Source organism: Bison bison, unplaced genomic scaffold (assembly GCF_000754665.1).
Source record: "Bison bison bison isolate TAMUID 2011002044 unplaced genomic scaffold, Bison_UMD1.0 scf7180017864295, whole genome shotgun sequence".
Lineage (NCBI taxonomy): Eukaryota > Metazoa > Chordata > Mammalia > Artiodactyla > Bovidae > Bison > Bison bison.
In genome coordinates, this window is record NW_011494867.1 from 4,401,601 (window position 1) to 4,414,647 (window position 13,047).

General features: G+C 44.7%; 1 protein-coding gene across 1 annotated transcript in view; it reads left to right on the forward strand.

Moving 5' to 3' along the window:
- Window positions 1–13,047, forward strand: part of VAT1L (vesicle amine transport 1-like) — a 167,134-nt gene that overhangs the window by 27,414 nt on the left and 126,673 nt on the right. The window contains exons 2-3 of the mRNA XM_010850780.1: window positions 4,061–4,190; window positions 8,356–8,571. Coding sequence (XP_010849082.1) covers window positions 4,061–4,190; window positions 8,356–8,571 — 346 coding nt within the window. The remainder of the gene's footprint in view (window positions 1–4,060; window positions 4,191–8,355; window positions 8,572–13,047) is intronic.

Below are 13,047 nucleotides of genomic sequence, written 5' to 3' on the forward strand. Positions count from 1 at the left end.
TCCCCCCCCGCCTCAGAATTCCCAAAGGGGAAAGTGAAGTCGCTCAGCCGTGCCCGACTCTTTGCGACCCCATGGACAGTAGCCTGCACCAAGCTCCTCCGTCCATGGGATTTTCTAGGCAAGAGTACTGGAGTGGGTTGCCGTTTCCTTCTCCAGGGAATCTTCCCGACCTAGGGGTTGAACCCAGGTCTCCTGCACTGTAGACAGGCGCTTTACTATCTGAGCCACCAGGGAATTTTAGAGAAAATTAGAAACTATTATAATGATGATGCATGGCTTGATATGCCCCTGTGTTTTTTCCTGAGGGAGTGGGAAGAAAAACGTGTTTGACAGACCCAAGTTTAAGTTCTTTCCTTCACCATTCACTGTCTGTGTGGTCTTGGGCAAGGAACTTATTATTGCTAAACAATGTTAGTTGTTTTGCTTGGGGGAAAAAAAAATGAGGTCATTAATGGTTGTCCAGTGAGTGATTTATGGATATTGATTCTAGTATTTGTTTTCATTTGTATTTTGGATTCATGAGGCAGAAACCACACACATAACCCAACGAAGAGCTCTGTTATAAACACGTATGTGAAGTATCCAAGGACCCCTTAGGTATCTGACGGCAGGGGGCACATGGGGCAAGGAGGCACCACAGGTCGAGAGTGGGCTCTTCCATCCTTGATAATTCAGCAGTGAGGTGTGTATAGCTGACCCTGGTGGAAGCTGCTGGGTTGGCTCTGCGACCTGGCTCAGTCCTACCTTTTGACATCCTCTCTGGTACCAAGTTGTTCTCTTGATGCATGTTTTCCAATTCATGGTTTCTGAGATCCAGTTCTTGGACCAGCTCATTTGCTTTATGCTGCATGCACTCCTGCTCAAACTAGGATTGGCCACTCCTCCAACACTGGGTCCAACCATTGGTACAGTCAGCTGGCAAAGAGATAGGAAGTTATAAATGTGGGCCCTGGATGTGCCCCCTTCATCAAGGGCAGTGGATGGAGTCCCTGTGAAGAGGGACTAGGGTGTCATCTGTGAGGTCCCAGGTTCTGGACTTGGCTTGGATTCGAATCCTGACTTCGACAGTTTCCACAGATGAGACTTTACACAAGTAACTTGTTGAGCCTAAGTTTCCTCATCTGAAAAGTGGGTATGATAGTTCATACTTTGTAGGAGTGTTGTTGAGTCTTAAATAACAAAAGGAAAATGTTTATCCCAGTTTCTGCCCCAAATGAGACCCTCAGTAAATGCTGGCTGGCTCCATTTGAGGAGGAGGTGCATGGGCAGACACCATGAAACAGGTCTGATGTAGCATAAAGGTGCTTCGTCACCACCTCGTCACCTCCTCTCTGCTGAGATAAACAACACTGACCCATCCCCCCTCACGTGGGACACACCTCCTTCATGTTTCCATGCTGAAGGTGACTGGCTTCCTCCACAATCCTGAGTGCATGCCTCACTGAGAAAACGGGGTGCTCCTGGCTCTATAAGGTCTTGGCCCTTATAGAGGCTAAGCCCTTATATAAGGCTCTATAAGTCTTGGCCCTTCTCTCTGGCATTGAGTAGCTGCCTCCTCATTTATAATCACTGCACCCGCTTCATGCTGGATGGAAACTGAAGGCTGCCCTACAGAGCAGTGCGACAGGCATCTCGGCTGAATCCTTGTCCAAGGGGCTGGCGCGTTTACAGCACTGTCAAGTCATCTCTTCTGCCATTTCTCCATCAGGGGTCTTGGGAAATCATAAGTTTTCACATGGAGAATATAACACGGTGAGCTGAAATATGTGTGACATGAGATGGAGTGTTTGATTTGGGATGTAGAAATTCCTTTTATTGTTATACAGTGATGTTTTATTTATTTGATTGTGTCGGAAAATGGGCTATTTCACAGAAGCGAAGCTTACAGATAGCTCAAGTTTTCCCATTTCAGCTCTGAAACGATTTTTCACTCTCATTTAATGGCAATCTTCCCAAAATATATCTCACACTTCAGCCTTCTTAATAGAAGACACAGATATTATTATTGAATATGTACTTTTTACTTGGCACAATGCCTGATTCTCATCAGTTTTCCCAACAACCCTGTGATACGGGTGCTCTCATAACTCCCATTTCACAGATGAGGAAACTGAGGCTTAGAGAGGTTGCATAACCGACCCAGGGTTACCCAGGGAGAAGTCGTGGAATTGAGACTTTATTCAGCCACATTATTGGAGAACATTTTGGTTACTAAGTGGCCCTAAGAACTACTAAACATCGAAACAGGATGGTTGGAAGTCTACACACACATTTCAGAAGGGTGTCCATGACTCTGAGCATCCCTTGGCTGTTTTCTAAAAGGCGTTAGTACTCAACCTGGCAGCACGTGTTTTTGAATATTCATGAATATTCCTTGATTCAGTGTGTGTTGCTTGAGTACCTACTGTGTTGCTGTGGGTATGAGGCATGCCAGGTATGCTGGGAGCCAAGAAGTGTGAGGCATGCAGCTGTCTTCAGAAAGGGCACACGTCAGAGATACTTCGGTGGGGGGAATATGTGAATCTGGCCTCATTTATGGCTAGAAAAACCTTGAGAAAGGGGTGACTCTAATCCGCCTTTCAAGGAAGTCACCCTCCTTGCCCCTGTCCATTGCTATGGATGAGACTGACAAGTGGAGACCAGAGGTGGAAGGTAGACGTCCTGTGTCCCTGGCTGCAAAGAGGCCGAGGAAGAAACGGACAAGCTGTGTTTAAGAAAGAGTTCAAGTCTTCTGCTTGCGAGAGAAGCTATGGTCAGAGGCCAATAGGCCTTGGGCCAGACCGAGGACTTCGGTTTCTCCAACCCATGTCTTCCTTAGATGGCAGCTTGTGAAAACAGGAAGTACGTTAGAGCCACATGTGCGAAAAAAATACATGCTCGTGTATTTCACATACATGCTTTCTCACTTCATTCCTTCACAGCTGTTAAATGCAATTCTCAATTGTAGCTCTTAAAAAAACAACCAATAGTTTGGAACATTGGTAGCATCATTACAATCAAGTATGTGGATTTCCAAGGCAATGACTTTGATATAGTTTAATGATAACTTTCTTACTTCAAAAGTAATATGTCTATAGAGAATACCAAACAATTTCTCTCAGCCAGAGACAACTCAGGTTTTTGAAACAAGCCTTCCAGTCTTCCCACACCCACTGGCCTGTCCCTTTGACCTCTCTCTTTCGAGTCACCGTCCTGCAGGCGCACCCAGCCTGGTCTCTTGATGGCTCACGGTCAACATTACGGCTGTCATGGTGCTGGTGTAGGTCTGTGAGATGGTTGAAAGTGAAAGCAAAAGTTGCCCAATCATGTCTGACTCTGTGACCCTGGAATTCTCCAGGCCAGAGTACTGGAGTGGGTAGCCGTTCCCTTCTCCAGGGGATCTTCCCAATCCAGGGATAGAACCCAGGTCTCCCACATTGCAGGTGGATTCTTTACCAGCTGAGCCACAAAGGAAGTCCAAGAACACTGGAGTGGGTAGCCTGTCCCTTCTCCAGAGGCTCTTCCCAACCCAGGAATGGAACCTGGGTCTCCTGCATTGCAGGTGGATTCTTTACCAGCTGAGCTACTTGTGACAGTCTATTTGAGACCTTTTAAGTTAGATCTTTTTTTCTCTTTCTTTTTCATAGATAGGTGGGTGGCCATTATGTCTGGCTGCTTTCTGTGTTTCTTCTTATAAGCTCTTCCTAGTATTTTTTTTCCCTCAATTAAGTGCTAGAATGGCTAATGACCAGGCTGGTCAATACATTTTTAGAGTTAGAGTAAGGAGGCTGTGAGTGGGGACAACGAGGCTCTCTCTTGCATTAGAGCATGGACGCTGCAGATGCCATTTGAAGGGCTGAGAAAGCATGAGTTGTCTAGAGAGATAATTGTTTTGCTTTCTTGGTGACATCTAGCTAAGTAATGTTATTATTAGACACATTTTTCCAGAAAGTTAAAAAAGAAAGAAGAGAGGAACTGGGGGAGGAAGGGGAGGGAGGGGATGGGAAGGAAAGAAGAGTCAAGCCAGTGCTTTCTTTCCATCTCATCGTGAATTTCTCTCTTTTCATTTTGCTGTTTACAGTGGTTTAAACTTCATTGACTTGATGGTGCGCCAGGGGAATATCGACACCCCTCCCAAGACCCCGCTGGTGCCAGGATTTGAGTGTTCTGGGATTGTTGAAGCCCTAGGGGACAGCGTTAAAGGATTTGAGGTAATGTTTTGACTTCTGACTGAAGGGGTGATATTTATCTGGAATCTATTGAAATAATACAAGATAAAACAAAACATTATGCAAAATGCATTTGAAATCATCTGTAACATGTCTTCTTGTTATTTGCTTTTTAAAATTTATTTCAATTGAAGGATAATTGCCCGATAGTAGTGTGTTGATTTCTGCCATACGAGTGAATCAGCCGTGGGCACACATATGTCCCCAACTCCTGAACCTCCCCCAGCCTCGCCCTACCCCTCACAGAGCATGGCCTGGAGCCCCCCGTGCCGTCAGCGGCTCCCATCAGCTATCTGTTTCACACACGATATTCATAAGTGATAGGACTTTCCCAGTGTTTCATGCCTTTCTCAGGGACCATCTTGTTACAACTCCTCACAACAGTCTGGTGAAGTGGCCAGGGGAAACCTTAACATCCCCTTTATTCACTTTATAGCTATTAAAAAGATTTTTAAAAAGAAAAATGTTTTTTTAAAAAGATTAAAATGAATACAACTATGGATTTGGCCATGGGTTAACCAAGCGTACACCCCTCCTCTCTCTACTCGTGGCTCCCATTTCGCCATCACATCAGGCTCAGAAGTTAATTACAAAATGCAAAGGTTGGTGAGAAATAGCCTCTGTTTCTTCTAATCACTTATAAGTCATTATTTCAGACATTGAGAAAGGGCATTTTTGGATGAAAAATGTAAAGACAAAGGGTAGAGTTATCTGACAGTAAGACAGAATTGGCTATGGGTTGGTGGCTTGGGGAGTAAGACAAGTCTACAAAGGGTTATTATATAATTCTGTTTTTGTACATGTACATAACTCCCAATAACAAAATTTTTAATCACTGAAAATATCCTATTTACCATTACCATATAAATCAAATAGGATCTGGTCTATGAAAACTGAAAAACCTATGGGCAAATCAACTATACAAAATTGTGGTAGTTGAGAGCAAGAAAAGCCATTGGAAATCAGGCATAAGAGCTCTCATTAAACTTTAGTGCTTCCCCACGGAGAGACAAAGAGACCTCACACTTGAGAATCCATCATAACCAGAAACATGGGCAAGTTACTGTTTTTCAGCCCCATCACAACCCTGCAACGTAAAGATTATTATCCCCTTAGAGATGAAGTTCAGAAGGGTTTGGTAGTTTTCCATGCGGTCAGAATGAGAGCAAGTAGAAGGTGAACCTGAATTCAAACCACTAGAGAGTTTTGATTCTTCCTACAGTCCCACAATCTTTACCCCTCCTCCCCACCTGCAAATGCTGCATTGGATGGTTAATACAGGAAGAAAAATCCTGTAAAAGGCAATGCCAAAATCCCCTCAGAATCGATTTTGAGCCTGCTGCTTGGTCTCAGTGCCTCAGAGCCTCAGTATACTTTGAAAATATCAATATGCTCCAAATTCATTATGATGAATGTCTGGACCCCTCAACCAGCTCATCTGTCTTTTTGTCAGTGGTTTCCAGATAACACGGCAGAAAAACGTTCAGAGAGAAGTAATTGTGCTTTTTCTTTTCTTCTCTATGACTTTACATTTTCTGTCCCCAGGTAGGCAATATAACCAGAGGCAGCACCGTCTCTCCCTGAAAATGCTGCGTATAAGAAATACAATCTGTTCTTCATTCCTCCACGTGGTCCCAAAGGAAAAGAGCATACCGTTTGCTCTATCAATCCTGAGCACTGGATAAACAACCCATCATTTTAGGGATGGGTTGACCTTGGTTTATAGGGAGGAATCACTGTGCCTGTTTATATATATTTTCCCTTATGTATGATCTTTCTTTTGCTAGTTAGCCCTGGCTTGCTTATTGTCAGATTGATCCATCATCTCCTCCACCCCTCCTCCAGTCCTTTAAGCTGCACTAATAAAAGAAGCCACCTACGGGTTTCTAGTCAGGGCGTGATTGGGGAGAAAAACCAATACTAATATGCCCTCTATAAGTCTGACTTATGATTTTCAATCATGTTGGAGATAGAATTCCACACAGCAACACATGGAATAGCTAGCTGTCTTGGCTTGATCGATTACAAGGAAGCCTTGAAAAATTCTTGCCGGGAGCACTGCAGAAAAGGAATCATTTGGGCTGCGTTGCCAAAAACTAATTTCTTTTCCCTAACAGAATCAAATAATGAGGTGAATTAGATATTTTTGAAAAAGTTTCCCACCTCTGGACTCTGAGATTAGGGCTTATCTGATGGCTGACCCCTCTTTTTGACGTTTTGATAATGAAATGAGAGGCCTGGAGCAGACAACTCTGCTGGATGGCACGACCATTACTGTCAGGGTGGTCTGGGGTGGTATGACCATCACTGTCACGGTGGTTGAGATACTCTTTTCCCACACTCTGTTTACACCGCACGTCATCAGCTACTCTGTGGTGCTACGATAGAGCTTTAGGTTTGCATGACTCTGAAAAAGGAGGATGCCGGTATTAGACCAGAGCGATCCTCTGGTCCAAGCCATGATGTTCCTGACAGCATCCTTTGATTCTCAATGCTTCCAAGGATTGACCCTCACTGCCCATGAGACAGCCTCTCCCACCCATCAGTTTCCTCACTAGACAGCTCTTCCTCTGCTTCATGAAACTCAGTGGGTCAAAGATTTAGCTTTCGATCATTAAAATGTGAATTCCATGGGAGATCAGGAACCAGGCTTCTTAAGAGCTGGCACTGACTGTTCTTTGCTCAGTTTACATGCACCATGCCATGTAGGTTGCTTGCTTATTATTTTATTTAATCTCATAAGGAGCCGTTCCTAATATTAAACCCATGTAAGAGCCAAGGAAACTGGAACTTAAAGACCTTAGACTAATATTCCCAGACTTCGTGGGTTTCGCCTGTCGCACACTCTTATATAACTCAGTGTCTTCTTTGTAGCACTTAGGTGTAATGAATGAACTATTTGTATCTGGAGTCAGCCTCGCTATGTTCGCATCCAGGTCCAGCTGCTCTCTGGCTGCATGACTTTTGGGTCAGATCAGTGACGTGATCTTCTCTTTGCTTCAGTTTAAGTGTCTGCAAAAAACTCTCATCGTTCATCTGTAATATGGAGCTATAAAAAAAACCAGTCTCATGGGAGGCTTTTGTTGTAGTTTGTTGAACAGAGGTAAAAGAGAAAGGCTAAACTAGAAGAAAACAGTAGAATCAATTACTAAAACAAAAAAAGTAAACTAAAACACAGATATATGGAAGCCATTAGTTTACTGAGAAATCACTATGACAGTAACAATTTGAATATTGCATTGAAGAGTCACAGTACAAGCCTAACGTCAGATAGCAGAATGGTTCCATTGAACTACCACTTGGCAACTCATAAGCTGTTCGTGATGGTTTACTTTGTATTTCCCTTGAATAATGATATGTTATGGGGGGGGAAAAAAAAACTTAGCACATGATTATAACCACTTTAAAGGGAAGACCACTCTTTTCTTTTCTGCCTGGTGTCTGGCTATGTAAACCACTGATTAAAAAAAACCGCAGTCTTCAGCCCTGCCTCATCCGATCAGGTGGTAAACCACGTGACAGCCTTAGGACAACGCCTGCCGTATAATACGTGTGCTCCTCACACCCGCGGGCAGTCTCCTATTTCTCTCTGAGCCTGGTTGCTTTTATTCAATTCCCTGCACTCAGATTTACATGACTTTTCTGACGCACCACGTTTCACATCTAATGCCATCGGTAATCCGGTGCTAACCTTTGACGCAAATACTGCAGTGAACTAGCCTGGCAGGGAATCAATACGGGCTGGGAGAGAACCAAAGAGAGCAGACTGACTCCCAGCCCTGCCCCTTTGACCCTCCACGTCCTGAAACAGGGAGATTAGATGAGAGGTCGGATCGGTAATGTGACCTTCTGACGCTAACATTCCAAGGCGTGCAACGTGGTGCACGTCGATATTTATGCTCCGGAAGAGGGATACAGACCGGGGCTTCCATGGCCTCTGGGAAGCTTGCAGAGATTGGTTCAGAGCATCCACAAATGCCTCAAAAGGCAGGTGAGGTGAAGGTGTGCATATTTTAGGGTTTGAGGTTTCTTTTTTTTCCCCCCTGGGAAGGACTCTACAGTTTTTGCTAGATCATTAAGTGTACTTGAGAAATCTCTCAAAAAAGACTAAGAAACCTCCACTCACGCCGTGCTTCCCTCTCGCCAGATCGGGGACCGCGTCATGGCATTTGTCAATTACAGCGCCTGGGCAGAGGTAGTGTGCACACCTGTGGAATTTGTCTACAAGATCCCCGAGGACATGAGCTTCTCTGAGGCCGCTGCCTTCCCCATGAACTTCGTCACCGCCTACATGATGCTCTTCGAAGTCGCCAACCTCCGAGAAGGGATGTCTGTGCTCATACACTCGGCTGGCGGCGGCGTGGTGAGTGGGCTGCTGTGCGTCCTCCTCCCCGAGGTCAGGGTGGAGAGAGTGGAGTGACACGCGGTTGATGATGTTTCTTTGTGAGCTGTGTCCATTCGTAGAGATGATCACTGTGGTTCTCCTGAATCTCACTTGAGTGGCAGAGTTCATAAGGACGAATGTGTTGGGGTTAATGTGAGCCTCAGAGATGGTTTCTCTGGAGTTTGGAAAGATCTCTTAGATGGTGTGTCTCAGTGGTGGATTCTGTAGAGAAGCACTCACTCTCAGCCTTGGCATCCCAGTGAACCTTCATGTCAATCACTGTGAGATGCTCCGTAGGTCATGTACTACTAACATTATCTGAAATGCCAAAATGGCGGAGGCTTTACTCTTTTCAGTAAGTTGCCACAAATTCGTGATACTTCCCAGAGTAATGGTGTCCTTGTTCATTTGTGTTCTGATATATTTTCTTGAGTGGCAGGGAGGCAGATGGAGATTGTACTAGCACAGTGGGAATGGCACTTTAACCTAAGTCTACCCATGAGAGCAGTTGCTTGTAGGAATGTCACCTGTAAGGCATGTTTTGACAAGGGAAGAAATAAAGGAAATTAAAATTGCTGCCCTGGAGCTCAGGAATGGCAGAGATTTCTTTCATGGTTTGGATGGATCTCAGTACCAGTCACATCATATGTACTGCCAACCTGACCCAGGGCAAGCACTGTGTTCCCCTAGGTGTCTTGGGGTTGGAGGAAAACTCCAACCTTTGAGAATGAGGGGTACTTGTGCTCAGTCACTAGTCATGTCTTGACTGGGAAATTCCATGGACAGAGAGTGAGATGTTACTCACTAATTCAGTGACTGTGCATTGAATACATACTACGTCTTGGGCTCTATGGGGATAGAGATTAAAAAGAGAGGGTCTGGATACACTGTCCAGTAGGGCGTGAGAGGTTCTTGGGGTTGAGGATTCTGTTGTTTTATGAACTCAGAGATGAACTCTTAGGTTGCGTATATCTTAAAGATTTTTTTCATTGGTGGTTCTACTAAGGTTGTTTTTTTTTGTTTTTAATCTTGGCTTTCTACAACTACCAAAACCTTATATACTGTACAACTCATTTCTGGTTTTCCTTTCCAAGAAGACAAGGAATGCCTTTAAGAAGAATATCTTCAATCACTTTAGCAAATTTGCCAATGTCTTTTGACCATGAGTAAAGATACAATAAAAGTTAAATATCCCCCAGAAAAGAAATGGATTTCAGTGCCAGTGAATCTGTTAACAGCAAGCAAGCCATTTAGAACGCTGGTATTTATGAGCTCGGTGTGCTCGGCACGTAACGTGTGAGACCTGTTTTCCTTTTATCAGCCTCAGTGCCAGGCTTTACAGTGGAGCTGGATTCAGTTCTGCTGAGAGTCTGTGTCGAAACATCGGCATTGACGTTGTTTGGTTATATGTTTTGATTTTTTGTTTTTCATTTGAGTTTGTTCTTCTTGGAACCAAGAGAAATGTATCAGGGACCTGGGTCTCACAAAAGAGAAAAAAACGTCTTGGGAAATAACAGAAGTTCTTACCATGCCTTATTCTGGGCTCACAGACACGAAAGGACTAAACTCTGAACTAAACTAAAGGACAGTAAGAAAAAAAATGTGAAACAGGAAGGAACTGGGGGAGGGGACAACGAGGGTAGATAACTAATGGGGCATATAATGCAGGCTTTGATGTCTTATAGCTCTGCTGAAGCTTCTTGGCTTCCTAAGAGTGGGTTGTGCAAAGGGAGAAAAATGATCAGCCATGTGCACTTGTGTTCATTTGATGGAGATAAACCAGTCACCAGGAAAACCATAACCAGTACTGGGGTGTTTGTTAGTTACTTTGCTTTTGGCCAGGCCATGCAGGCTGTGGGATCTCAGTTCCTCCACCAGGTATCAAACCCATGCTCCTGCAGTGAAAGCCCAGAGTCTTAACCACCGAGCCACCAGGGAAATCCCAGTGCTGATTTTAAGGCCAGGGATAATTATCTGTCGTTTCTCATAAGAAATGTATGCTGACATGTAATGAACATCCACTCACAGAACAGTTACCATAAATGCAACTTCTCCTGTGATGCTGCTTCTTATGGTGTGCTTGTTTCATAATCTAATAGCACTAAGTAAAGCAAAGTTTAGTGAAAGTGAATAGCCTGGGGCCAAAAGGATGTGGTCTGGCTAAACCCAAGGACACTTGAAGGGTGGGGTTGGACTTCCAGCTCTCAGGTGCTTGGGTCTCTAAATAGCATTTTTCCCAATCAAGATTTGATGGGTGGTATGTGGCATGGGGGCTTCCCGGGTAGCACCAATGATAAAGAACCTGCCTGCCCATGCAGGAGACAAAAGACACGGGTTCGATCCCTAGGTTGGGAAGATGCCCTAGAGAAGGGCATGGCAACTCACTCCAGGGTTCTTGCCTGGAGAATCTCATGGACAGAGGAGCTTGATGGGCTACGGTCCATAGGGTCACAAAGAATCAAACATAACTGAAATGACTTAGCATGCACAAATACGCATGCAGCATGGAGTTCAAGGTTACCGTGAGAGGAAAGTCTTTTTGCCAAGCACATATCCACATATGTGAACACTCAAGTGAGATGGGGTGGACTTGACACAGTCTTATAAAAAACCAACAGGTTCTGAAGGGAGCCCAGACCATGTCACCACCCCATGGTGGAAAGAGCAGCGGGCCACCTCCGGGGCAGACCTAGATTCCTCCCAAGAAGACAGCCAGCCACTGCCCTCATGATGGGGGGATGGGCTCCCTGGGGAGTACTTTTCATGAGCTATCTGTGATGCTCTGGAAAGGTACAGGGTGTTGCCCATCACCATTGGATAAATTTGGCTCAGCTGCAGTGGGCAGCAGGAGACATGAGACATGGGTTCAACCCCTGGGTTGATCCTCTAGAAGAGGAAATGGCAACCCACTCCAGTGTTCTTCCCTGGAGAATCCCATGGACAGAGGAGCCTGGTGGGCTATGGTCCATAGGGTCACAAAGAGTCAGACGTGACTGAAGCGACTTGGTGCACAGCACAGCTGTGGTAGGCAGGGTGAGTCTCTCTTTCTCTCTCCATCCCTGACTCCCCCCACCCGACCCCAGACATCCACATCCTAATCCCTTATACAGCAAAAGGGATTGTGCAGATGGGATTAAGGAAAGGACCTTGAGGTGGAGAGACCCTTCTGAATTATCCAGGTGGGTCTGATAAAAAGAAGGAGATTCAGAGATGTTACACTGATGGCCTCAAGGATGGAGGAAGAGACCATAAGCCAAGGGCTGTGGGCAGTCCCTCGATGCTGAAAGAGACAGAGAAAGGGACTCTCCTGGAGCTTCCAAAAGGAACACAACCCTGCTAAAAACCTTGATTTTAGCCTCAGGCAACCCATTTTGGATTTCTGATCTCCAGAACTGCAATATAAAACCTCTGTATATATGTAATATATATCCTATTACAATATAAAACTCTGGCAGAATAAATTGGTTTTATTTGTTTTTAGCCATGGAACTAGATGGTAATTTTTTGTAGCAACAATAGGAAATGAATTCATAGAGCTACTTTCTCTGGGTTGTTTCCCTTTTCATGGTGAAAAGCCAGTAATAAATTGCAAAACTAGGATTCACACCCTCCTTTGGCTGATTAGAACACACTTCTCTTTCCACTCAACAGCTCCATCATTCATTCCTTCATTTATTCATTCATTCAACACATATTTGTTCATCTTCTACTTTAGTGCCAGCTATAGACATTTCTAAGAGCCAAAAAGGCTGTGGCCTGGGTATATGGTTCCTAACTTGATGATGATCAGATGACAAATCAGATTCAACCTAATTAGGATAAAGTTTGCTTAACTGAGTTTATATAAAGTGTGTAGTCCTCATGGTACCAAGACTTCTTCTGTCTGACTTTATCAGAGGCTGTGGAGCAGAATTTGCAGACAGGAAGTGAGAAATGCCAACCTAAACGTGATTTGGAAAGAAACTTTAATATCGTATAGGGAAATAATTCAATCCAGAGCCAGTCACTTTCTCATCTAAATTGCCCAAGTCTCCACTGCTGTATCCGATCTCTGAAGATGCTGTTGATTTCCTCTGACAGTAGCAGAGTCAGATGGTCTGAGAAGATAACACACCTAATCAAATCTCTGTGTGTACTCAGTCACTCAGTCGTGTCCAATTCTTTGCAGCCCCTTGGACTCTAGCCCGCCAGGCTCCTCTGTCCATGGAATTTTTCAGACAAGAATACTGGAGTGGGTTGCCCACTTCCTACTCCAGGGGATCTTCCCAACTCAGGGACTGAACCACTGTCTCTTGCATCTCCTGTGTTGGATTCTTTACCAGTAGTGCCACCTGGGAAGCCCCAATCAAGTCTCTGTCAGTCGCTCAGTAATGTCCGACTCTTTGCGACCCCATGGACTGTAGCCCGCCAGGCTTCTCTGTCCATGGGATTTCCCAGGCAAGATACTGGAGCGGG